Below are 26,640 nucleotides of genomic sequence, written 5' to 3'. Positions count from 1 at the left end.
AAAAACATTCATACGGGGACCAAAATGAGATCAAAAAGGAAATCAAAACAGACTTGGGAGCCAGATATTCTTTATCAGAGGTTGGAAGGTTGAAAACCTGTTTCCAATTTGATGTGCAGGGCACCAAAGCCAGGGTGAAGCTGTAGCTAATCAGCAAGTGAAACCAAAGAATGGTTTCATTTCCAGAATAAATCACTGATTAATTCCCTGCATCCGATTCAAACTCGCTCAGTATTTACATTCTCCTGAGGAGCAATAATGTTCAACCTTGTTTTTAAAAAAGACAATGAAATCTTTAAAGGTGTTTTACTTGCAATTTTATTTTGAAATTGTATTTGACAGTCAATCATATCTCCTGGACCTATTTTGTAATTTAAATCGAAAGCTTTGATTTTATTCTTCTGTTAAAAAAAGAAAAAAAAAAAGAAAACAGCCTCAGCTTCACATTCTTCAGTCATGGACTTGGCCGATCTTCTCTCTTTGTTGACATGAAATATGATTCAGGTTTGGAGGTGAAAACATCTTATTATAGCAGGTTTTGAACGCTCTCTTTGGGTCTCAACTCTTTTCCTCTTGGCAGGTAATGAGAAACCTGGAGTCATAAGTCTTGAAAATAGTTTTTACTGTGTTGAAAAAAAGCAATTTAAAATTAAAGGACGTGACACTGAGTTAAAGACCCCATCTGGATATTTTTTTTACACTGATTTAGGGCAAATAAATATATATCAAAGCATTTTATTTGTATCACTGTTTGTTTTTTGCTCTGAAATTTGACATGTATCGTGTGGCACAATGACATGGAAACAATCCGAAAGGATTTAATGTTGGAAACTGGAAGAATTTCTTCTAATTAAGATCTTAAATCCCTATTCATTAGAATTTGTATTACCGGTATATATATTATAAACAAAGATAACAACTCATGTTATTTATTATGACCTGCTTATCTTTAATGGGGGAAAAAATGATAGAAAAGAGGCTAGCAACAGTGCTACCCTTATGAGATTAGGTTAATCATTAAAATTTCAATTTGATTTGTATAAAAAGAAAGATGCAAAGATAAATGTCTCAATGTTAAATCAGCTTATACTAACGCGTATCAATGCAATAATGTTACCTGTCCAAAAAAAAAATCCCTGCATGGGACGAGAAACACTGGCAAGAAATCAGTTTAGAGAATCTGCTGATATTTTTCTGCTATTATAGAAAAGAAAATCAAGATGATTGTTTGTTTGCAAAGTTATGGTACCGTAATTTTGTAAAATAATGGGGATTTATAAATGTATATGTGGAAAAATGAACTACTACAGAGAAACTGGCTTCATATAGAGACAATGTGTAATCATACACTTGGCAGTAAAACTCCTAAATAGTGTGACTAGTTGTCCTGATATGTATGAGACTGTGCTGCATTTTTCACTCCCACATTCCCAAAGATCGAAACAAAGTTCCTCATTTCACCAGGTCAACTTAGAGGGAAAGTCAAACAAAATTATTGACAGGTACTTTTTTCTGAATACTCAAAGAAAGCAGACCTACAGGCATTGTCACACAGCTGCACCAATGCCCCACGACCACCCTGCTCCCGATGCTTTTAACACAGAACAGGTAAAGGATGTTAAAACAGAATATGATGAAAACTACATTTGAAAAAAAGACGATTGAGTCACAACGAAGACTGAGGAACACTTTATAAGTGGGTGAGGCCCGTAAAAGGTCATTCACAGAGGTCTTTCTGTCTGGCGAGGTTAATCTTTAATTTAATACAACCATAGGCGGATCTACTGGGGTGGCATAGGGTGGCAACTGCCACCCTAAATGACAGCCTTGCCACCCCTGCTGCCACCCCAGTTGGCGGTAGGGGTGGCGAGGCTTATAAATTATGGATAATTTGAGAATTGCGACCGCTAATTTACAATGTCGGACTGCAGTGAATGCAGCACGAGATGACGCGGGAGCGACTGAGACTGATTAGTTTTGAAAACCGAGCGGGGCAAAGCGAGGGAGCCAGGGGTGATGGGGAGAGGAGACACGGGATGAAACAGGTAGAAACTGATTAACTATAGTATCTATCGAGAAATTAAATCATAATGAAAGCACAATGTTGCTAGCATAGCTGCAATGCTGATTTTGAGATGATAAAAATCAGGTTGCAGAACGTTATTTCTCTATCTATGATGTTAGTTAGGCCTGACGTATCAGGCTCATAAAGACATATTTGCAGTCAACTATGACAGAAAAGAGACGATCAAGTTTGATTTTACTCAAATCAAAACGCAAAAAGGCATTGGATCTAAATACATTTGTGAAGTGTTTTGCTGAGCAATGTGGAAATCGCCGCATTCAGCTGTTATAGTCATGTTAACTTTATGTTATGCTCTCTGGTGAGCCTTTACAGAGCTGTCACATTTTGTTTTGGCACCTGAGAAAATCTGATATTTCCTTTAATGAAACTTTTAACAAAAGTGTTAAAAGTTAAAAATGTGATACTGGTGTGAATCCTGCTTAATATGAAGCAGTAGTGTTGTTTCTTTTTTTGTATATATAGTATGAAACTATCCAGAAATGATCTGTATGAACCTACTCACAAAATGTTTTGTACTTTTACAGATTGGAAGCAAAATTTATTTTTATGTTGCTTCTTTTCAGATTTGTGGAGTTTTGGAGGTAACATACAGCACCTGCCTTTTTGTTGATTTGTTGATACAGCAGCTCTATCTACAGCATATTTACATGCATGAAATGTCCCTTTCATGTTGCCTTAACTGCTGTATGTCAAGTTACTGAGGAACAAATGGGGTGAATGTGTGTTCAGAGTAAACAACATAGATGTCTGGTACCTTGTTCGGGTGCCTTGACCCATTTATTTCTACTGTGTATTTATGCTCACTTAAGTATAGCTCAGTCCATAGATCTCTGAGGGTAACTTTTTCTTTCTATAGTTTCTTCTTGTGCAAATGCTGCAAAGCTGCCTCTCTGACAGTCAATCTCATACATCTGCGACTCAGCACCTGTGTCTTACCTTAATACCTTTCCTGTGATAATGCCCCTCTAGAAGTAGTGTTATCATTCTTCTATCTCCTATTAGGTGAGATCTCATTGTACAATGTATTTCTAATATGAACTGTTTCACATGAAACACATACTGTACATACTATTCTCACCAAACTGTGATAACTGTGATTAAATTCAGTGTAAACAAATGCCATATGTTGCCACCCCTCAAAACTTCCTGCCCCCCTCTCGCCACCCCATAAATATTTTTCTAGATCCGCCCCTGAATACAACGGAAGCTCAATGTAAAACAATGCTTCAAAACTGAGTCAGAAAAGAAACGCACAGCTGAAAAAGCCACGTCTGTTGAGCTTTGTCCTTAATAAGCATCATAGTTCTCCCACATTTTATTTATTTTGGCATCTGGTTATGTTATCACTAAATATCTTTCTGACCAAAGCAAGTTGTTAAACAAAACTTTATTTTAGGCTCTGGAGGATTTGAGCCTGTTGTTGCCACATTCAATTATCTGAAAAGAATAATACAAATAGATTTATCTGGTCAAAATTATTATTTTTTTTAAACTTTTTAAATTTTTTTATTTATTTAGATTTAATCAGGGCTGGACAGTGGTTCAATGGGTAGCACTGCTGCCTTGCAGGAAGAGGGTTCCGGGTTTGATTCCTGTCCCGGGGTCTTTCTGCACAGAGTGTGTATGTTCTCCCTGTGCAAGTGTGGGTTCTCTCCAGGTACTCCAGCTTCCTCCTACGGTCCAAAAACATGACTGTTAGGTTAACTGGCTTCTCTAAATTCTCCTTATGTGTGTTAATGTTTTTTTTTGCCCTGTGTGTCTCTGAGTTGCCCTCTGATAGACTGGCGACCTGTCCACCTATCTCTCACCCATTGACAGCTGGAGATAGGCACCAGCACCCCTTGTGACCCCAGCAGGGATAAATGTGACGGAAAATGGATGGATGGATTCAATCAGACCAGTTTATGTGTAATTGGATTACATAATTTTTTTATTTGAAATTGTAATCTGAATCATTTTGAGAAATTGTTGGCTTAAATGATAGTGAGATTATATATTTTTTCAAAATCTTGCATTAACCCAGTTAAAGTTTATGAAGGAAACCCAAAGAAACAAATATGACCTCATGCTGTAACAGGAACTAATGGAAACCCCTTGCTAAAAGCTGTATTTGCTGTAAGAGCTGATGAAATTGTGTTTTTTGTAGCTCTTATCATTTGGTGTTAACATCTTCAACATGCTAACTCTGCAATAAATTAAGGGGGCAAGCTCTGTTGTTGCCCATTTCCTCAGAAACGCCTCAGTGCATATCTGAGATGTTGAAGTTTTTGGACCATTCGTCACTCAGTTGTGCCAGTTTTCTGCTGGAAAATTTAAAATCAAGTTTCAGATATGAAAACATCAATAAACAAGATTATGTTAGAACATTGCTAAATAATTTGGTTTAGGTTTTAGAAGGATCATGGAGTCCGCTGTCATGGCATTTCCACTGAATTTATTTAAAGAGGGAAATCTGCTGTGACACATAAAGCCTTTCCCTGGATACTGATGGATCTGAGGCATGAAAAGTTTTTCTCCAAGCAAAATATTCAACTTTATAACTACAAATTAGAAGAAAAGATACGTTCCAAGGAATTACATATTCACATGGCTGTCCAAAACCTCATAGACCCACACAAAGCAATTTTAGATAATGTAAATAAATATTTTGCAAAGTGGCCAGCTTAAGTTTGACCTCAGAGTCAAGGATTAAAATGAATCATAGGTTGATATTTTGTGCTAGTATATTCAGTCTAGCGATACAATATTTATTTGCACTGATTCTGGGAGATTTCAAATAACTAAGCAAATAAGCAAATCGGTAAGGACATTTACACAGCGGAGGTGCATCAGCAGTAACCCTAATAAGCGCTGTCCGAATAGTGCTGACATTAAGGAAGCAGGTAGGAAAAGAGCCTGTATGCCTTCTATAATAATTCCATCAGCAAAGGGGCTTTGCCTCATCCCAATCTGGCACTAAAGAGCTAAGGAATCCCACATAAGGACCTATAAGGTCAGAGTACCTCATGGAAATCAGATGTTAACCCAAATTGAACGGTATAAAGAATGTGGGCTTCCGTTTTATAATGACTTCAGTAAGGTTGACAGCTGTTTGGATTCGACAGAGGGGTCCGTTCTTCATTTTCTGCTTTCGATAGAATTCCTGTTGTTGGCCCTGCAAAAGCTGAGGGACAGAATCCTGGAACAGGAGCCAGTAAGAGTTTTGATTTTCTATAAATCGATTTAAACCTAAGAATCAGTGTGTGGTTCGATGTAAGTACTGCAAAATGGTAAGGATTCTAAAGCCAATGTGGAAGTAAGGCAAGGTCGTCATGACAAGTGCAGTCCGAGGTAGGAAAAGGAGCTGGAGGTTTCCTATTGACAGCTAATTTACACCGTAGCATAGGGACCTTCTAATCTGACGCTTAGGGGCTGTATTGATTCCTATAATCCTTTTTCTGACAGGATTTAAAGAGCCAAATTAAACATTCAATATTTATTCACATGTTTACTATGTTACACATGTAAATGTACGTACCCTCATATGTTTTCAATGTTTTAATGGAGAGCTTTAGCTGTATGCCGCATTTGTGTAATTTACAGTTTTTGTTGTTCTTTATCAAAGCTTATAGAACCAGACTTGATTAGCATCATCCATGTGCATTGCCATCACATAATGACATGTAAGGCTGAAGGCTGTCCAGACACCTAAGACAGAAGTTCCTTAACTACCCTGGATATGTTTTCTACTGCTGACATTAAAAACAATGAAGGAAGAGGAGCTAGGAAACAAAGCTATGATTTTATTAGTATTTGGATAGACCTTTGTTTTTTTCCAAACCTGTGCCTTACCGGGTTAGTATTCTCACACTTGTCCTGTCTTCCTTGTTATATAGTTCAAAATCTCCTTGTCTTACTGATAGATCCTTTTTTATCATGTTGCAATTAAATTCATTTCAGTTCAATTCAGATTATTTTCTGGTTTTCCTTAGTTTTCTATCTAAGGAAAACCAGCTGATTGTATAGACTTATTGACCCGAAAGCAATTGCTCAAAACCAAGAATACATGTAGCGACTGGAGAAACTTCGTCCATATGTCCTCAAGCAGCCTAAGCCTATAGCAGCATGACTATGGAGATAGCTCAGGATAACCTGAGCCACTCTAACTTTAAGCTTTTATCTAAAAGGAAAGTTTTAAGCCTACGCTTAAAAGTAGACAAGGTGTCTGCCTCATGGACTAAAACTGGTAGTTGGTATCACTGGAGAGGAGCCTGATAACTACAAGATCTGCCTCCCATTCTACTATTGGGGATTCTAGGAACCACTGGTAAACCTGGAGATTGCATTGCTTATTATTTAGAACTATGCTTTAATGCTTTAATTATGTAGCACAGTTACTTCAACACTGCTGATTGGTCAGACATGAAATATTTGTGTAAGGATGAAAACTGACCTTTGTTAGGAAAAATATAAATATATATATATATATTTCTTTTTGATTTAGGATTGTAAGCTAAGACAATTACACTCTTACCTGAATTAACAAGTAGCATCAATCGTGATTTATACTAATCGATTTTTGCACCTGATGTATCCAGTTTCCATGTGATTTTGTGGTGTAATGAAAAGAAACCTAGTCAAAGAAGCTTAAGCAGGAAAGGTTTCGCCCACTGATACCTATCTTAAGATATGCTTATTTATCTGCTCTTTTTTCTCTTTTCAGAAAATGTGACACTAAATATGTTCTGTTGCTCCAGTTATCGGTCAAGCACTTCCTGCCAGCCATCAGCTTCCTGTCCAGGAAACACATTCCCTGCATGCTCCCAAACAGTTCCAACCATGCAAGGAAATACACTGATGCATAAAATTATAAGGTTTGACAAGACTGGAGGCCTGGTATTCCATTTCAGATGCCAACAGCACTGGCTGAAGCTTGTTCAGAATAGACTTCAGCTGCCCCAATTCTAAAACACAAATGTTTTTTTTTCTTATAAACTCAGAAGGAATTTGTCATATAAGCCCTGCTTAAAAACCTAAACATCCTTCTCGTTTTCCTAGATGAGATCTGACAGTGCTCCAGTGGAACTTTCTATAGAAATACCATGGAACAATTAACATTTTTTTGGTAAGCCACTTTTATTCCACGGTGAACCGCCTGCATTTGCAAAAGTGAGATGTGAGATATTTTAAGATGTGAGATCTCTCAGGGCTGAACATAAAAAAAAAAAGACTTTGTTGCTTTCGTATTTGGATATGTTTTATTGGACCCACTTCCCTTACTGTACTATGCGAATGGTCACAAAGGCAGCTAGCTTCCCACTTGGTGACGAACAAAGTCGAGGCAGCTGGATGGCACCACACCCAGACACATGGACCTGTAAAATTCTGTGAACCTGGATTTGGTGGAAACTGTGACAGTTACTCAGCATGGGTTCCTGCTTTCCGATGCATTTACCATGACTGTGTTACATATGCACTCTACTGTTTCATTTTCCATCCTCAGCACTATTGTTATCTCCCGGTGGTCATTTTCCAGAGCAATGGCAACAGTGTCATTACAGGTTTCACTGGAGCTGGATTAGGGGCAAGGGATGATATGCATCGTCAAAGAGTGAAAACTTATCTGTATTCTTTCAGGTGTGTAAAGTTGTTATGTTCCCTTTGTACAACATTTACTTCTGAAGCCAATGTCTCACATGAAATGAGCAAACAGGGAAAAAAGAACGATCAGTCTAATTAAGGTGAAGAATCTCATACTATTTGAACCTTTCTCCAGGCTTATTAGCTTGAATTAAGAGTTATGACTTGGGTAAGATAATCAAACTATATTAAATAAAAACAAAAAGCTCTAAAACTAGACACCCTCCAAAAAGACTGTTTTTTTTAAAATTGGACTTAAATTAGATTAATCAGACCACAAAAGGTGAACTACAATAGATGTGACTCCTTCTCACCAGCTTCAGTAAGCGTCTTCTGAAGCTCTTCCACTTTTGTTCCACAATTTTATTTAAATGTCTCACACCAACACATTCTTATCCCTGGGGCACAGAAGTGGTGTCTTTCCTGAAGAGGATGATTATTTGACATTCATAATATATATAGACTTGCTTGTTTAAACAGATTAAGGTTGCACCTTCATGGATCTGGAACAGAGCCCAAATATGCCCCAGATAAGTGTTTTTGTTTTATTATTATCTTTCTGTTATTTTAGTTAGATTACTAATCATGTTGCACAATAAAGTAGTGTTTTGCCCTGGTTATCCTTGAAAAACATCTACCAGTGATTTTCATTAACTCAAATATAAATTTAAATCTAGTAAAAACTAAATCTTTATAGTGATGACATTGTCCATGAAGGTTCCTGTATTTTGGTTAACATCAGATAAATATAAATACATACTACTGAAAATTATATATATATATATATATATATATATATATATATATATATATATATATATATATATATATATATATATATATATATATATATATATAATGGAGTGAGTTTTTTTTATATGGTTTGACTTTAAATAAACATAAGCTGACAATTTTTTGAACTGCGTTCAAGTTTGCCTTCACTGTATTCTATAATCATCAAAGATAAAAAGTCCCAGCCCCCACGCATACTCACACAGAGAACAGATGCATTATAGAAAGCGCAGTGACACAGCTGGATGTTAGTCATATTGTATACTATTAGTGCCCTGACTTAGACAGGGTTAAAGGTCAACTGCTGTTTGATGGAAAAAAAAACTGCAAACAGGCCTTCAATCATGACTAGATAAACGTTATGATTACACTTTCATGGAAAGATGTGTAGGTATTAAAAACAGTTTTTGATATTTTATGACCTTTTATCTTTAAATTAAATAATAATGTCTGAAATGAGGACAATATTAAAAATATAAAAAGATAACAAGAAAGCAGGGATTCTTGATTTTGGTGGAATAATGAATAAATCTACAGTAATGAAACATGTCAACTTTTAGAACAACCAGAACAACATAATTCAACCCTGAGGTTCCAGTCGGTGAAGAATGTGCGCTCCAGGTGTGAAGGCTAACAGAGATGACATGGAATGTTCCAGCTTACCAGCAAATATTCATGGAGTTGGCTAACTGTGCCTTGATGAAAAAAAGTCCCCACAACCTGCGTTAAAGTTGGGACATGATACCTAGACCGAGCTCACCAGATCACTGCTGGAGCTGGGACAGCTTCTCGTTTGTATTAAAACTTAATAAAACGGGACAGCAGAGCAAATGTTTTCATAGCAGAAAATGAAGCCAGATGCACAGGTGCACTGCAGAGGGAGAGCATGGAGGCAACGTGGGTTTGGCTCCAGAACAGGCATGAGTGAGCTGATCTTTTGCATGCAGCGGTTCTGTCTGTTGTTGAATGCTCAGAATGTTGGCAGCACATTCTCAACTTAATTATATAAAACAGCTTTTCAATAAGTTGGCTAAATCTGAAACATTTGTTGAAATAATAAAGATAAAGTGAGGGCCGACTAACACTGGGACCAAAGGGGGGAAAGATAAAGAGCTGGAGGAGGGTAACAGTCAGCATATAAACAGATGGTCACTATACTGGTGAACATTAAATAGACATCAAAGATGTTGTAGGCACATCTGGACAGGCAGGAAGCTGCATAAATAAAGCTGCCTATCTGAGAGTTAATTGAACAGGGTTCAGGACCTGAATATGTGTGTAAATGTCTACAGTTTCTACCTTATAAAACTTGTATTTATCTCCACCAATGTAAGGCATCATTAAGAGATTTAGTTCTTATAACAAAAATCCTTATCTATGTTAAGGCTGCTGAATGTAATTATTGTAAATGTGTAAATGTATGTTTTGGGGGGGCAACTCTTTTCATCACTGTAATAGAGACAATATAAAGAGGGATATTTCTGCTGTTTTATTTGAGCCAGTTTATACTGTGTTAGTAAAAGGATCTAATGGTGACAACACACATGCAGTTGTGACCAGGGTTCCCACAGACTCTATCATCTGGAGCCTCAGAAGAAAGCCATTCTTATTTAGTCAATTCCCAACGGTTCTGTGGCACTGGAGCATGGGGAAAAACCCTCCTCTGCCAGAGATAGATATTAAGTCTATTTTTGACAGAAGATTTAGCAAAATTGGGTAAATTTTGGAGAAAAGAAAGCCACAAAGGAAGCCAGACACAGGAAGAGCTGAACAGATTCAGTGCACTTGGTGATGGAGACATGGAAGGTGGACAGTTTCAACTTACGGCTCTTCATGGGTTATTCAGGTGGTTTTGAGATGAAAGTAGGATCTATGATTCAGGTGCATCCATTCGTCATCTGCCGTTATCTGTCAGGGCATATGCCTATCTAAAACAGTCTATGGGCAAAAGGTACGTTACACCAAAGACTGCTTGTAAGTTATTGCAGGGGAAAAAAACGGAGACACACAACCGGTTAAACGTGTTTTATCTGCAATTTAGAGACGGCAATCAATTTTTGACTTTGGTGGAAGCCAAGAACCGAAAGAGAACTCCTGCATACAGGGGGTCAACATGCTAAATCTTTGCAGAAGGAATTAATCCCGCGGCTCCTGGGGGCTTCGGCATTGTGGCGGCTGGGGGATTACCTCAGGGCCATCTCTCCTCTTCCCTCGGTGGGGGGGCAGATTTCCTGGGTTGGCCCCTCTTGGGGGCCTTTGCTCTGGGGTTGCCTTTTATCATCTGAGATTTTGTATCCCCTGGCACCTGCCTCGGTGCTCTGGGGGGGCAGGTCTTTGGCTCTTCACAACCACTATTGAGCATTTTTCCTTTGGATAAACTTAACATTCACAAGTCCATTCTCACAAACAAATACAGGTGCCTGGATCCAGGTATTTAGAGATTCACTTCCACACAAAAAAGCCCAGATTCTTAGCTACAGCTACAACAGTATACTTGTCAGATTAAATAATACTACTTTCTATGGTAATAATACTACTATAGCAATGGTAACAAGTTGCTACTTTATTGTATCTGTTGTACTATATCTGTTGGTTGTGCTGTACTTTTTACATCTCTCTTTGCAGGTGATGAAGCAGACAGAAGATGTTTTATCATTGTCTCACTTTAATCTACTCTTTCTTTCATCTTTTCTCGTTTTTCCTGTTCTACTTTCCCATTGCAGTGTCCATATTATCTGAAATACTCCCTGCATGAATTATAATAAAGCTATCTACATGCATAAATTAAGCGGAACACAATGGCCAAAGCTGTACTCCTCGACTTGTGAAAGTAAAATCTGTTGGGCTCTTTTTGGCATCAAGACAGTTATTCTGCCAGATATTCATTGCCAGATAGGACACTGTAAAAAAAAGAAAAGAAAAAGGAATTAAGCCCAGGGCCTTCATACTACAAGGCAAATGTGCCACAAACTGCACAACCGTGCCGCCCAAGATACATCTAAATTTTCTTTAATCTTTTTCATGTCTCACAAATGCAGAAGACAATCTTAACATAAAGATGTATTGTGTTTTTTTCCTTTTGAAAGTGGAACATTGGACCAGCTCTACACCCTTGAAGGGTGCTCAAGGGTTCTATGGAGTTTGACCGAAAGAGGCTTATGGACCTGGAAGAGGCACTTAGCCATCTTAGATTTAGATTATATTAGATTTACTTAGATTTAACCACATTCAATGGATACATTGTGGTATGATGAATGCTCATGTACTGCTCATATTTCTATAAAAGTTGTTTTTCAAGGAATTTGCCTAAAGTTGCAGATGTTTCTTTTAAAAAAATGTAAAAATGTTAATAACTTTAAACCAACCTGATGGTTGAATAACCTAAAATATTTATAAATGATTAAAAACAACAAATATATTTTGCTGTGCTCATATGTTTATTTATTTAATAAATTGGGAGCAAATAGGGCTTTTGAATTAAAAGATGGTTTACTCTGTACAGTATATGGTTTTGAATGAAAATCTTAAAAAAATATATTTTCATATGGTTTGTAAACTCTGTTTTTAGCATTATAATAGTTGAGATCTGTAAACGTAGTGAAACTATTGAAAGTCCACCGTGTATCATGGAGTTAAAGCAAACATCAGATTTCTTTAAGATAACATAAGATAAGATGGAAATTTAAATGTCAAAAGAGTAGGGAAACACTCATACATGAACCTATCCACCCCTCTGTGATTGAGGTGGGATGTGTAGGCAGGAGCTGGCGCTCGTGTCACTGCTCTGTGTTCTTTGTGGCAGTGGAGGAGGAGGAGTTGGAGGGACGGGATTCAGAGTTCTACGATGGGAGGTTTTGAACACTGAGTGGGCAGCAGCTCCAGCATCTGCTCCCTCTTAGAGGCAACCACACTGTGTGTTATTGTTCCCGACAGAGACGAAAAAAAGTCATGGGGGAGGTAAAGGGGGGGTAGAGGACGCAATAAAGCAGAACAGATAGGAAAGCATGAAACAATAGCTAAGATAAGTTAGATAAATAAAGACAGAGATGTGTAAATCTAATCAGGTGCCTATTTAAAAGCTGAAAACTGAGGGGGAGACTATAGTCATGTGTCATTAAAATGGGTTGAATGGAGACCTGATGAGGGGAAAGCCTCGTAAAAGCATCATTAGGGATTAGGTTGGACCTCCACCATGCTCGCCCAATGACTCACACCTACAGCTTTTTAGGGAGGAGGAGGAGGAGTTCAGGGCCACCAAAAGGGTGTTTGGGAGTAACATGGTGAGAAATTAGTAAAAAAAAATACAATTAAGCACATGCCTGGGAGCAACAAACAAAGAATATCATACTACTTTAAGCAGCATTTAAAAAAAGCCTTTAAAATTATATAATATAGATATAATATAATAAGCTACAGCCTAGATTAGGGATGAGCACCTTCATTTGAGGAGTAGGCCCCCCGATTTTTGGTAAACTATCAGAGGGCCACAGAGGGCCACAAGCTTAACAAGATATAATACATACTTCGTTCTGTATTTATGTTTAATAAACCAACATAGGGTACAGCAATTGGAAAACATATTTGTTGTTCAAATGCAAGTTTACCAGCTGTACTATTATTTCTTTTTATTTATTTTTAAAGGGAAAGTACAGCAAAAAATCTGTTCAATTTTAAAGAACTGATGCAGCATACACAGGGCTTCTATCCAGGCTAATGTACATCCTCTGTCCCCAGTCAGGTCTTTTTATCTTTTTTTTTTCCTTTAATAAAAACAAACACAGAATTTGGGCAGGCAAAAATAGCCTTTTACTGTGATATCTTTAGCCTGGAGTGCAGACTTCTGTGTGGTTGTGGTTCTAGTAAAAAGTTGCTGTTGTTTATGCAATTTTGATCTGAGGTCAGCTACTATAGCAGGCCTTGCAGCTTCGCTATATTTTGCATATTTACTTTCTGCAATATGCTGTCGTGGTGTCTTATATAAAACTCTGTCATGGCACATAGCATCTCTAAGCAGACTAAACACAGAAACTGTCCTTGAGATTTATATGATTTTTTATGTTCAGTTTTAAAAAACACTGAGTGAAGACATTGGGCCAACAGTTCCACTTGTCCATCCCTGGTTTTGTCCAGCAACCATAGTAAGCAAAGTAAGACAAGGATAATAAGAAAAACAAACATAAAATAGAAACTAAGAGTAAGGGTAGATTTACTCTGAATTGATTTTGTCAGGAACAATGAGGATACAAAAGTTTTACAGCCCCGGGACCTGGCCTCTGACAACACGGTTTTGTGCACTTAAAATGCAGCAGTCTTTCTCCTTAGTAGTACAATAGCTTCATGCATGGGGTGGGAGACATTGTCAAAAATGTGATGCACATAATGAGTGTGGAAAATTAAGCCACCCTTCATCATGATTCCTTTTAGACATTCAAGCACACTCCATAACAAACTTTAATCATAGATTGACTTGATTAAAAGCCTTAAAAACCACAGTGTGATGCTTGCCTGGTTTGTCCTACCATATAAATAAAAAAAGACTACCGGTATAAGCTAACTTTGGTCAAAGTGTGCACAATAAAAACTTTATAACCATCATATTCCTTCTCTGATGATCACCAGGGTCATGTGAAGGTGTGAGTCAAACACATATTATACTCATTGCCCTTGCTCTATCTGCTAAACTGGGTCCAGTATTGGAGAGACCGGCCCGCCGGACCCCAACTTAAACAAAAGCAGTTCAGTTGCACAACTCCAACAATAAGATTAAATATGACCAAAATATTGAGACTTTTTTAAGCTGCATGCTGTCATCAGCTAATGGCAGAGCCAAGATAATCAGCCAATCTTTAAAAAGATCAGGAAACATCTGAATATAATGAGCTGACATAGATGAAACACATCCTTATTTGCCCATATTTAATCTTATAGAAACAAAGTACTAGGCCTTCAGACTTTTGTCTTTTTTCTTTTTTCACAATTAAAGTTAAGATCTCTTGAGTTGCTGACAGCAAAAATTTCCCCACAGGTGTTAAATACTATCAACATTTAATTCATTCTCTGACTGAAGCAACTTCTAGGTTGAAAATAAGTGAAATGATCCATAGGTCTGAGATTTTATCACAAGCTTCTAGATCAATGATGGCTATCTTTCTGTATAGCTTTGTTAAAAGGACAAGTCTATAGATCAGGTTGTGACCATGTTTCTACTCAGAGCAATTCTTTCCCAAAAATAATATATCTTTATTTCTGCCTTGTAAAATTACATATCTTTAATCCTTTTTCCATGGCTGCCATTGTTAACCAAAAAAAAGACATTGATTGGCTTTTTCAAATGCACAGTAAGAGATGAATAATTTGCTTACCTAAAAATTTTTGCAACTTTGTGGTACAACTTCTGAAATCCCTTCAAGGATTAGACAAGAGAAATTGGAGCAAAGTGCAGTTTCTGAACATACAGCTAATTGTTCTTGTCAAACACTTTCAAAACAACTGCAGATTTCTGAATATGGCTCCTACCAGGGTATATTTGCAAAATAACTTTTTTTTGTCTGTATCAATCATCAAATCAAAGAATGCTTAAGCCAGGTCCTATTTGATTTTTGACATGTTTATAGTTAATTGTAAAGATTAAGAACTCAAATTTTTATCTCAATTGTAACTGTTTTACCTGTCCCTGTCTCAAGTGGAGGAGTCTAAGTATCTTGGGGTCTTGTTCACGAGTGAGAGACGGATGGAGCGTGAGATCGACAGACGGATCGGTGCAGCGTGGGCAGTAATGCGGTCGCTGTATAGGACTGTTGTGGTGAAGAGGGAGTTGAGTCGGGGGACAAAGCTCTCGATTTACCGATCGATTTACGTTCCCACCCTCACCTATATATCACGAGATCTGGGATGGATGGATGGATGGATGGATGGATGGATGGATGGATGGATGGATGGATGGATGGATGGATGGATGGTAACTGTTTATTTACAGGTGTAACATTTATGTGCTTTTATCACATAGCAAATGTTGCATTGCCTTTTTCAATTTCTGTTCAGACAGTTCAAATACAGTAAGAAGTGGCATAAGAAATCTGTAGCCCCTTCTATGTCTGTCAAAGCATAGAACATGACACAAAAGGACAGAGGTGCTTGGCGCTTCACCACTTAATAGTGGAATTATTAATATAATGATGAAAAAAAGCTGTACTATCCCAGGAGGGAATTACTTAGTTAGAGTGACCTGACACATTGAAGGTAGGCCTCTGGTAGCTTAACTGGATTTAGGATAAATAATTTAGAGGAAAACTATTAAATAATTATGTAAACAGCTCTATATTACATGCTCATTAGTAGAATTAGAAAAATTCACCGTGTAATATTCAGATATAGAAAATAAAGAACAATAATACACATTTTATATTTAGAAAGGGAAGTAGGTAATAAGCTGAGATTTTTTTTATTTTTTTGTATTCACAATAGGGTATCAGTATCCATTTCCTAAACAGTCACTCATAAATTTAAAAGCTGAGAAACAAGATGCCAAAAGACACATTGATCTGTTTGACAATCAATTTGCTCCAAAGGCCGTCTTGGATCAATACCAACAAGCACTCCTCTGTTGCCTTCTCAGAGCTGTGCAAATAGAGGTGCTGCTCCTCTATCCAGTTTGGTTTTCTTAACCTTTTTTTTTTATTTTTAACAATTGTTTGTGTTTTTGCAAAATCAAGCCGCTTTATACTAGTAGGGAATCATAGTAAAATTTTTTACAGGTGAGTACACAAATAGATTGGTGGAATGGAAAAATGACTAGTATGGGTAGCAAACATTACAAATAAATGGTAAAATACGGCATCGCACCTATAATAGCTGTAGGGTCAACCAGACCTCCTCACTAAGATAAAAAGTTTCTGTTGTGTCCTCCCTCAGGCTTACTCTGATAAACTATCTGAATCAATCTTAAGCTAAAACTCCCTGGCTGGTGATTTTAGACTGAGAGTACTCATATGGTTTCTATGGTGCAATTGCATATAGTATTGTTTAGAATGCTCTCTGCTGCCACACCCTATTAAGGTTAATTTGGTGGTCAGTCATTGTAACTGCAAGTACATTTCTTCATAATCCAAGATGGACAACAAACAGCAATCCCCGTCGATTAATGCTAGCATATCCGCTCGGTGCTTCCATTGTGGAAGAGTCCAGGTACAAAATAATATGATGATTTATTATAACATCTAAGTAAGAATATTATTAGTCTGAAATATAATTTTTTTCTTGTCCAATATGTAAAAAATTACGATTAAACATGTGTCCGATGAAGTGGACGTCATGCATCACCCATAACATTTTTTTCAACATAAGTCATATAATTGTCTGACTATGTCATGTAATGGTTTTGCTTATAATAACATATAATTTAATGTTACATATATAAGATATTCTTTAAAATGTACATTTTAGTATTTTTTTGTGTATATTTTGTGCAGATTAGCTGTAGTTTGTATGACTATTTTTAATTGCAAAAAACTTTCTGGTTGGGAAGCGAAATGTCTTCAAACATGGAAAACAATATCCAGTGGATTGTTTTTTGATTTTTAACTTTTTTGGAATGACTATACAAATTATTTATATTGTAGACTTCAAACACAGCGAAGAATAAGGCAGCCTGATTAGGACCAGGATACAGAGGAAGGTCAGCATGATCAGGAGGCTGAAGATGATGGGCTGACCATAATGAAGCCCATAAATATATCTGGAAAATCCAAGACAATGACCTTGACGGACACTTGCCTCCTTTTCTAGGAGAGTTGAAATATATAATATAACGGGAAAAAAAAATAGAATGTTTTTCCATTTTAAAATCTATTTAGTTTTTGAAGTAGAGAAAAACAATCTTTCAGTTTGGTATATTGACAATTTCCTTACTCACTTTTTTTTATAAAACACCTAAACTGACCTTTTTTTTCTTTTCTTTTTTTCTTGGCTTAATGAGAGCAGTGGGCTTTATGCTGCCCTGCAAGGCTTTAAACCTGGGTTTGAATGGAGACAAAGCCATTCTCAAGCACATGTCAAGGTGCTCATTCATGAGCCTGGATCGATATTTATTTTTGATTGTGTTCATGGTGGTGAAAACTGCTTCACAGCAGTAGGTTGAGCTAAACATACTCAAAATGTTCAGGGTCATCTTTGAGCATGCCATTTCACTTTTCTTTGACCAGTTCACAGCAGTTCTTCCAGCAGTCCACACTTTCTCTGCTCTCTTTTTCTCATCGTCTTCTCCTTTCCCATCGTGCGTCTTGACACGGGTTTGCCTGCTGTGTCTAAATAGCTAGAAGTAGAAACCCAGACTGACACAGCTTAGTGGGTAATTTGTGTCAAGTGCAGCTTGGTGCCGAATACTACAAATGGCTTTACAAACAGGAGAAGCAGCGCAAGTGACGTTAAGACACTGTCGTCAAGTATAGGGGCCCGGATCCTGACCCTGGTCCACTAATCCGTGACCACTAATCGTAGAGTAGAGGATTGCAGTTGTCTTAACTGGGCTTCTTGCTTAATTGACCTCTGTATTCACCCTCTCATTAATCTTTCTATCCGTTATACCTGCACTTGTTGCATTTTATATATTAATACTAGGGGTGTAAATCACATCCATCATGGCGATTCGATTCAGTATCGATTTCCTGACCCAACGATTCGATTATTTTCGATACTCAAGAATACACCACGATTCGATTCGATTCGATTAATCGATTCATCGGTTAAATTTTTTTTTATTATTATTTTTTTACACCAAACAAAGTTTCAAGTTTGAAATAAATCAATGAAAGCTGTAATAGCATTATGCATTTTCTTTAGAAACAACAGCAAACAACAGAAGTAGAAAAGTTGCATCAAAAAATACTGCAAAAATACTGCACAATATCAGTGTAATGAGTTCAATGCAATACCTCGGCTCCAGAGAAACTGTCCAACATATTTTTTTAGAATGTAATAAATATACTCAGGAAATAGAGATGTTGCGTAGAGAGTTAGACAGGAATAAAAATAAACTAGATATAAGGGAATTGTTTCAAAGCGCATCTGGGGATGTAGTTTTTGGTAGTATTTTTTTAATTTTCTAAGAAGAACGGGTTTGTCTGGTCCATACTCCATTCTGGAAGGTGGCGGTAATGCACCTATAAGTTGTTTGCCAACCGCCATTAAAAAAAAGAAGACGAAGAAGAAGAAGGCTCCAGAGTGTCGACGTCACCGCCCCCTTGAGAGACGCTCCGCTGCACCTCTCCCTCATTGTAGCTGACCGCAAACAGTGCAGCAGACAGGAGGCCGGCTAGTTTTGTTTTTATGACCGAAATTGCGGAAAACAACTCGTGAAGTTTGACCCGCTAGAAGAGCGAGGTGCGCGAGAACGCTGGGACCCTTTTTCCAGCTGGATCTCCGCTCTTTTTGCCCTCATGTCCCTCCGCCGTCGGACTAAACTCGCCCCCACTTCTTCACCGCCTCGGCCGTATCTAGACCGACAGTGTGTAGCTCAGACCACGCTTAAATACTGAGCATAATTTAAAAATGTCTGTGTCAAGCTTACTGCAACGCACTGCTGTAAGAGTATAACCAGGAAGCGAGGTAGGAGGGCAAAATAGGTTTAGCGGCACCGCAGCACGGGAGGGAGAATTACGCCCAGGAGCAAATGGATAAAAATAGACCGGAGGAAAAAAAAAAACATGAATCGATTATCTTGCGGACGTGTCGATGCATCGGATCGTCGGCTTTTGGATCGATGCATCCATACAAAACGATTATTATTTACACCCCTAATTAATTCTATGGGTGGTTTCTTTTATTAAAATGTAAAAGTGGTGATATTAACCCCCTGACACCCATTGTTGCAAATTGACGTCCACATGTATATATACAGGAAGATGACAGAGTTATTATGTTTGATTACAGAAGGGGTGGGCAATTCCGGATCTCGAGGGCCGGTATCCTTCAGATTTTAGATGTGCCTTTGTTTCAACACACCTGAATCAAGTAATGAGATGATTGAGAGGACTCTGGAGGAAATGGCTGCATACTGAGGAGGTATCTCAGCCATTTGATTCTGTTTTGTTGGACCAAGGATGAATCTAAAAGTTGATACCGGCCCTCAACAACTGGAATTGTCCACCCCTGGATTAGAGGGACATTAACTCATTTGTTATACACACATTTGTAAGTTGCTTTAGATAAAAGCATTTGTGAAATGTTTAAACATAAAGATGACCTCAAAAGAGTCCACTGGCTTATATGCAGACCAGTATTATAATAAATTTGATAAGGCCTACATAGTGGTGCAGTTGATGACTCTGCTGATTCACAGCAAGAATGTCATGGGGTTAAATCCCTGCTGGAATCTCTCTTCATGCAGTTTTCATGTGTAGTATCTCTAGGATAAATGTGTATAGTATTTTTTTTTTCAGGGAAGCGTGTTAGGTTTGATAGAATTTTTTATTATATTTTCATATAACAGTTCTGAAGGGTAAATCCTAAATGTGCCTACATATGTTCCTTTGAGACCCTGTTTTACCCACTAACAGTGGGGTTATACAGGTTGTCTGACATTTGGCTGAACTGTTAACTCAATCATGTATTACCAGTCATTCTCACCTTTGGCCAGTTGTGTTTGTCCTTCTGAGGTTTCTCACACATATCTGACATGTTGGTAACATGTTACAGTGCATGAGTATGTGGAATTTGGGAATGGTTTTGGCTCCAATGATTTGCTGACAGCGCTCTGTGTACACAGGGCTGATGATAGAACGAGAACTCTAAAGATATAAAAATGTCTGAGCGAGGGATACGGAGAGGATTTTAGCTTACACCTGTGAGTTCAGAAGTTCATTTGCGGATTGTGCCGCAAACCGTGTAACTGGCTCTGGATCTGAATGCCGTGCAACCCTGTACTCAGAGTTTTAGAGATATACAGATACAGAAGTGAAGTTAATTAGCAGCAGCTGATAGAACCTCACGTTGCTGAAACTTCATCCAGAGAAAATCAGCACAAGCTAAAACAAACATTCTTCAAACTTAATCTGTTCTTGAAACTGAAGGTGTCTTCTTTCCTTACTGAAGAAGCAGAAAGTAAAAATGCTTTAGAAAAAAAAACTTCAAGATGCTAAAAATCTTGTGTATAGATATATTTTTTTTTGCTTTTCAGCTAAAATAGTTTTGTTATGATCAAAATCGTTGGAAAAAAATGCTGAAAATCATAGAGGCATAAGATACCATCATCTATAAACAATGTCTTCATGTCCTTACAACAGATTTTGCAATTTTGCAACTATAAACTTAAATGTCTTCCACTGAAGATCAAACTAAAAAAAATACAGATACAAATTTGATAAGTGTGGCGTGTATTTGGATTCAGCCTCTTTTACACTGATGCTCCATAATTTAAATCCAGACATGTGGAAAAAGCTGCTGTGTTGATTACTGATCAAAATTAATTTTTTTGTAAATATTCTTAAAAAAGAAAAAAACAAAACTTTAGCAGAAAATAAAGTTGCACACAACAGTAAATCCACAGCCGCCATGGTGAGAAGTTTTGGTAACAGCATCATGCCTTGGGGATGCTGTGTGGGTAATACAGCAAGAAACACTGTCAGTGCCTGCAAAGAACTTAAAGTCGTAGGGAAACGCCCATTCCAAACTTTGCATTTCCTATGGACAGCAGAAACATGCAAGAGGAGGATAGTTTTGTGTCGGAGGTCATGGAGGAGTTTCCTCCGTCAAACATTTTTTATTTAGAGGAGGAAAGAGGGGACAAACTTGTTGTGGAAGAGGACGCCAGGGTGGCAGAAGCTTGGTTTGGTGTAGAAGGCTTACAGCTGTACATGTTTGAGCCCTTGCCTCGCAATGCTGCCAGTTCTGTTAGCTCTACACCTGCTGATGACACAGACGTCCATCCCAGCGAACACTGGGAAGGAACTCAATGGTAAAGTAAATAATACATTTTATTTCTTATTTCAACCGTTGCGTATATTAGACGTATGAATCAAGATGATATGACCGAAAAAATGTGATTGACAGATGACCGTTGATTGAATTTAGGTGTACAGGCTGACGTATAACTAACTGGCCTGCATAGGATAATGAGAAAAAAAACAGAGATTTTATGACAGGATTTTTTTTTTTTATAGAAGTTTTCTAAACTTTGGGACAATAGACTGATAAAGAGTAAATTTATGCACATGTTTAAGCCAGAATGAGTTCACATTTAAATATGATTTCCCCAGACTTTAACAATGGGTGAAAAGCTTACCCTCTAGCAAGGAAAGGAAAGGCTTAGCTAAAAGCATCTTATTGAGTTAGTATGGTGTAAAGCAGTGTAGAACGAAAGAAGTGAGGGAACTATCACACAAAATCCAATTTAGTTGACGTTTGTGGTCAACTGATGTGACAAAATGTGACAGGTGGCCGTAGAAAATGCTTATAAGAAGTTCCGGATATTTATTTAGAATTTTCAATAGAAGAAATGACCTGCTTTGCATACTGCTCTCCCTCACCCCCTCCAAAAAAATTAAAGAGGGAAGAAAAAAAAAGACTTACCATAAATCTGAGCGTCCTGGCATGAGCCTTTTCTTTCCACAGAAATATGGTTCAAAATCTTCTGACTTGAGTCTGTGGGCGTAGTCTATATATCCAGATACCTCGTGTCCAAGTGCATTATAATCCCTTATGAAAATGACCGTCTGTAAAAAAGAAGAGAAGAGATGAAAGAACCTAAAGCCTCTGTGTAAATCATCATGACCATTAAACCTTTTTCACGGGAAAGACCAGTAAGGACAAATGTCATTTTTTTGTCAGATAAAAGACATCTGGTAGATATTGCCCAATCTTAAAATACAAAGGGTCCTGTTAAATTTTGACACATGTTCAAAATACAAATGACTGAAACTGATGTTGTCTAAGAGAAGCCTTACAGAGTTGGAAAGTCTGAAGAATATCCTGCTTAGATAAGAGCGAGGGACTTGTGGCCTGAATCCTGCGACTTACAGTAACTGAAGAGTCTGATCTATTCCAACACTCCTACAGTCAGCTAAGGAAAGTCTCTTTAAATTACATAAAAGTGAAATATTAGATTTAAAAGTTTTTGTCCTTGGTGGCAACAGATCACTTTTCTCATGGCTGTTTTAAATATCTACTTGTTGATCTAGTTCAAAACATTTGAACATTTGGATTTTTTTTAGCCTACCATATTTTAATATAAGCTGAAAAAGACACTAAATATCTGACTTTGTCAGCTTGATCAACCCTAGTAGCTTTTTATCAAACATTCATGCATTGCAGATCTCCTTAGGTGGGATTTATTTTTACTTTTCACCTTTACTTTTTACAGCAAACATGTTTTTTTGTATGGAAAACAAATTTTAATCAATTAAACAAAACAGCCAAATGAAAACATGTTCCATGTTGTGAAAGGATCATATACCTTTACAAAGCTGGTGACACCATAATGAACAGCTGAATTGAAAAGACTTAAATTGAATATGAATTAACATGTTGATATTGTTAAGTGCTCTGTAATGAACTTTAATTTCTTTAGGTTTTACTAGCCCAGGTGCAGAACTCACGGACTCAGAGGCAGGATAAAGTCCAATATTTATTGGAAAAACACAGGTTTCCCTCCTGGGAGGCAGAGAAGACAGAGCAGGCTAGGTTCAGGTACAGGTTCAGGTTCAGACTTACAGGTTCAAACAGGCAGGGTGGCTCAGGCTTGCTACCATGGCAAGGACAGTTCAGTTCAACAATCCCGCTCAGAGTGGAGCTCTCACCCAGCTTCTATAGGGAGAGCTTAATAATAAGCTGATGGGGATCAGCTGTGAGCGCTGAGCACCAGCTCCCAGGAAAGGATCCACGGCGCCCTCTGGTGGGCAAGCCTCTCGATCCCAACAGATAAACAGAAACCCACAGAAAGGGATCCACATCGCCCTCTGGAGGGCAAACCCCTGGATCCCAACAGTACCTCCCCCCCCCCTTAAGGGCGGATACCAGACGCCCAAAAACAAAAAAACCCAAAAACAAAAACAACCCACCCAGGGCGGGCGGAGGGGGAAGCAGGCAAAGAGGGCCAGGTACAGAAACAGAACAGAGTCCAGAAATCAAAACAACCCACCCAGGGTGGGCGAGGACAGGGAAAGTCTCAGGTGGCCGGCCGTGGGGCCGGAGGCAAGGCAGAGTATCAGGTGGCCGGCCGTGGGACCGGCAGCAAGGCAGAGTCTCAGGTGACCGGCCGCAGGGCTGGAGGCAAGACAGAGTCTCAGGTGACCGGCCGCGGGCCGGAGGCAAGACAGAGTCTCAGGTGACCGGCCGTGGGACCGGCAGCAGGGCAGAGTGTCAGGTGACTGGCCACGGGACCGGAGCAGAGGCAGACACTCCGGGGGCCGGAGTCTCAGAAGCCGTAGGGACCTTGTAGGAGGACGCCACCTCCACTTCAGCAGGAAGCACCGAGGGAAACGCCGCCTCCGCTTCTGCAGGAAGCTCCGAGGAGGATGCCGTCTCCGCTTCTGCAGGAAGCTCCGAGGAGGACGCCGTCTCCGCTTCTGCAGGAAGCTCCGAGGAGAACGCCGTCTCAGCTTCTGCTGGTCTGCAACAGGCTCAGACAGGGCCGCCCACTGCGGCTCCGAATCAGGAACACAGGAAACCGCTGACTGCGGCTCCGAATCAGGAGCATCGGAAACCGCTGACTGCGGCTCCGAATCAGGAACACAAGAAACCACCGACTGTGGCTCTGAATCAGGAACTGAAGAGGCCGCCGATTGCGGCTCCACATCAGGAACACTGGAAACCGCCGACTGCGGCTACGAAACAGGAACAGAGGAAGCCGCCGATTGCGGTTCCGAATCAGTCACACCGGAAACCACTGACTGTGGCTCCGAATCAGGAATCTCTGGAAGACACAGAGCAGGCTCTGGGGTCTCCAGACGGCTCAGAGCGAGCTCAGGGGTCTCCAGACGGCTCAGAGCGGGCTCAGGGGTCTCCAGATTGCTTAGAGCGGGCTCAGGGGTCTCCAGACGGCTCAGAGCGGGCTCAGGGGTCTAAAGACGGCTCAGAATCTCCAGCCATCAACGGAACGACACCATCCAAGGTGGTTCCGTGGAGTCAGTCGGTCCCTCCTCAAACATCGTCAGGTATGTCTCCATTGAGTCTGCTGGGCTAGTCTGTTGGCCGGATTTTTCTGTCATGATCAGGTAGGTTTTACTAGCCCAGATGCAGAACTCACAGACACAGAGGCAGGATAAAGTCCAATATTTATTGGAAAAACACAGGTTTCCCTCCTGGGAGGCAGATAAGACAGAGCAGGCTAGGTTCAGGTACAGGTTCAGGTTCAGACTTACAGGTTCAAACAGGCAGGGTGGCTCAGGCTTGCTACCATGGCAAGGACAGTTCAGTTCAACAATCCCGCTCAGAGTGGAGCTCTCGACCAGCTTATATAGGGAGAGGTTAATAATGAGCTGATGGTGATCAGCTGTGAGTGCTGAGCACCAGCTCCCAGGAAAGGATCCACGGCGCCCTCTGGTGGGCAAGCCTCTGGATCCCAACGGATAAACAGAAACCCACAGAAAGGGATCCACATCGCCCTCTCGAGGGAAAACCCCTGGATCCCAACAGTTCTGTATTTTCTTTTCTACATCCATTCTATTCTATCACATTCCAAGTATCCAAGATTGGGTAAAAGCTCTAACAGGTGAAGGAGGAAGACTAAATACTCCTCATAGACAGGGGCTGAGCTACATGGGGGACAGGGGGGGCAACCGCCCCCCTGCTGTAGAGCCTTGCCTCGATTGAGAAGTAGTTCTTGTAGCAACTATTGGGTTTGTTCTAGGAGTCTTCTAAGAGTAAAACAACCTTAATTAATCTCCAAATGGATTCAGGTGGAATCTCTATCAAATACCATAAATAACAGGTGTTAGTTATGGTAAGTGTTGTGACTCTACTCCAACTTCCTTTTGGATCCAAAGGTTTTGTTCAGCTACCCATCAGAGGTCTTTTCAAACGTCCGAATTTAAATCTCTTTCTTCAATCTATAATTAGATCTATAACCATACTGCAGTGTCAGAACTCTTCTTCTCAACACAGAGGACCCGTGCCTCTATTACTTTATATTAGGGTCAATTCAATTTATCTTTAGCACATCTAGCAGAGATGTTTTGTTGTACAAAAAGAAGACCTCAAGCAGTATTTGAATTGCATGAAAAAGTATTATATATGATTTAACGCAGCAACAAAGAAAGGTAGGCAACAAATATATTATAGTAACCTGTGTTAGAATGACCTTCAAACATCCAGAGTGTCTGTGTGTTGGTTGTCCAATGCTTTAAAAAGCTCCTACTAGTAAGACAGTATCCCTTATTGCTCAACAGAGAAGCCTCTTTAAAGTTGCTCTCCAACATGATGCAACCAGGTGATATAAAAGGATGAAAATGGCTTTGCTATTAGATTTAGATAAAGAGATTTGAGGAAAAGTAGTTCAAACCCATCCTGGACAAAAGCAGAACCTGAACAGATTTTTTTTATGTTGACTTGATAATATAGATAACAGAGGGGATGTAAAGAACTCCCAACAAAGGAAAGAGTGTGTTGTGACAAAGTTGTTTTGTCTGTCCGTTCCCACAAAGAAAAGGTGTTTTTCTGTCTCCATTTGTGTTTGACATGTCTTGTTTGCTCTGAGGATGAGTAAGTCCCAGTCTTCCGCTTACAGTAACACACCCTTGAAGGATACCTCATTGTACGATATCCCATTTGTGTACCTGTCAGGACATGGGCCCCCTAAGGAGCACGGGGGCTGAAGTGTTCTCAGGGAAAATGTATCTTTTTCTCAGTCTCGAAATGTTTCAAACAGATGCTATTAAATTCCCTGCTGGCTGGAGACCTGGGACATTTTTATCTGTAAGGCCCCGTCTTTACAGATTGTGTCTGAAAATTATTAACTATAATTTAGGGTGCTGCATAAACATTTCATAATGTAAATCAAAAAGGTAAGTTATCGAATATTGTAGATTTGCATTATAGTTTGTAGGTAAGAGAAACCTTTATTTGTCCCAACAGCTTTAGATTTATGGGATTATTAGGGTTTACAAACATACTATATTTGACTATGAATGAACAACACTTTAGTGAGGGACAAG

At 39.1% G+C, this 26,640-nt stretch overlaps 1 protein-coding gene across 1 annotated transcript in view; it reads right to left on the bottom strand.

Moving 5' to 3' along the window:
- Nucleotides 1–26,640, bottom strand: part of cfap299 (cilia and flagella associated protein 299) — a 122,597-nt gene that overhangs the window by 9,760 nt on the left and 86,197 nt on the right. The window contains exon 4 of the mRNA XM_038288119.1: nucleotides 22,061–22,203. Within this exon, the coding sequence (XP_038144047.1) occupies nucleotides 22,061–22,203 (143 nt within the window). The remainder of the gene's footprint in view (nucleotides 1–22,060; nucleotides 22,204–26,640) is intronic.

This window comes from Cyprinodon tularosa, unplaced genomic scaffold (assembly GCF_016077235.1).
Source record: "Cyprinodon tularosa strain WSP-4 unplaced genomic scaffold, ASM1607723v1 ctg249, whole genome shotgun sequence".
Lineage (NCBI taxonomy): Eukaryota > Metazoa > Chordata > Actinopteri > Cyprinodontiformes > Cyprinodontidae > Cyprinodon > Cyprinodon tularosa.
The sequence above is the reverse complement of the archived record's forward strand: the minus strand, read 5'-3'. Positions and strand labels throughout refer to the sequence as shown.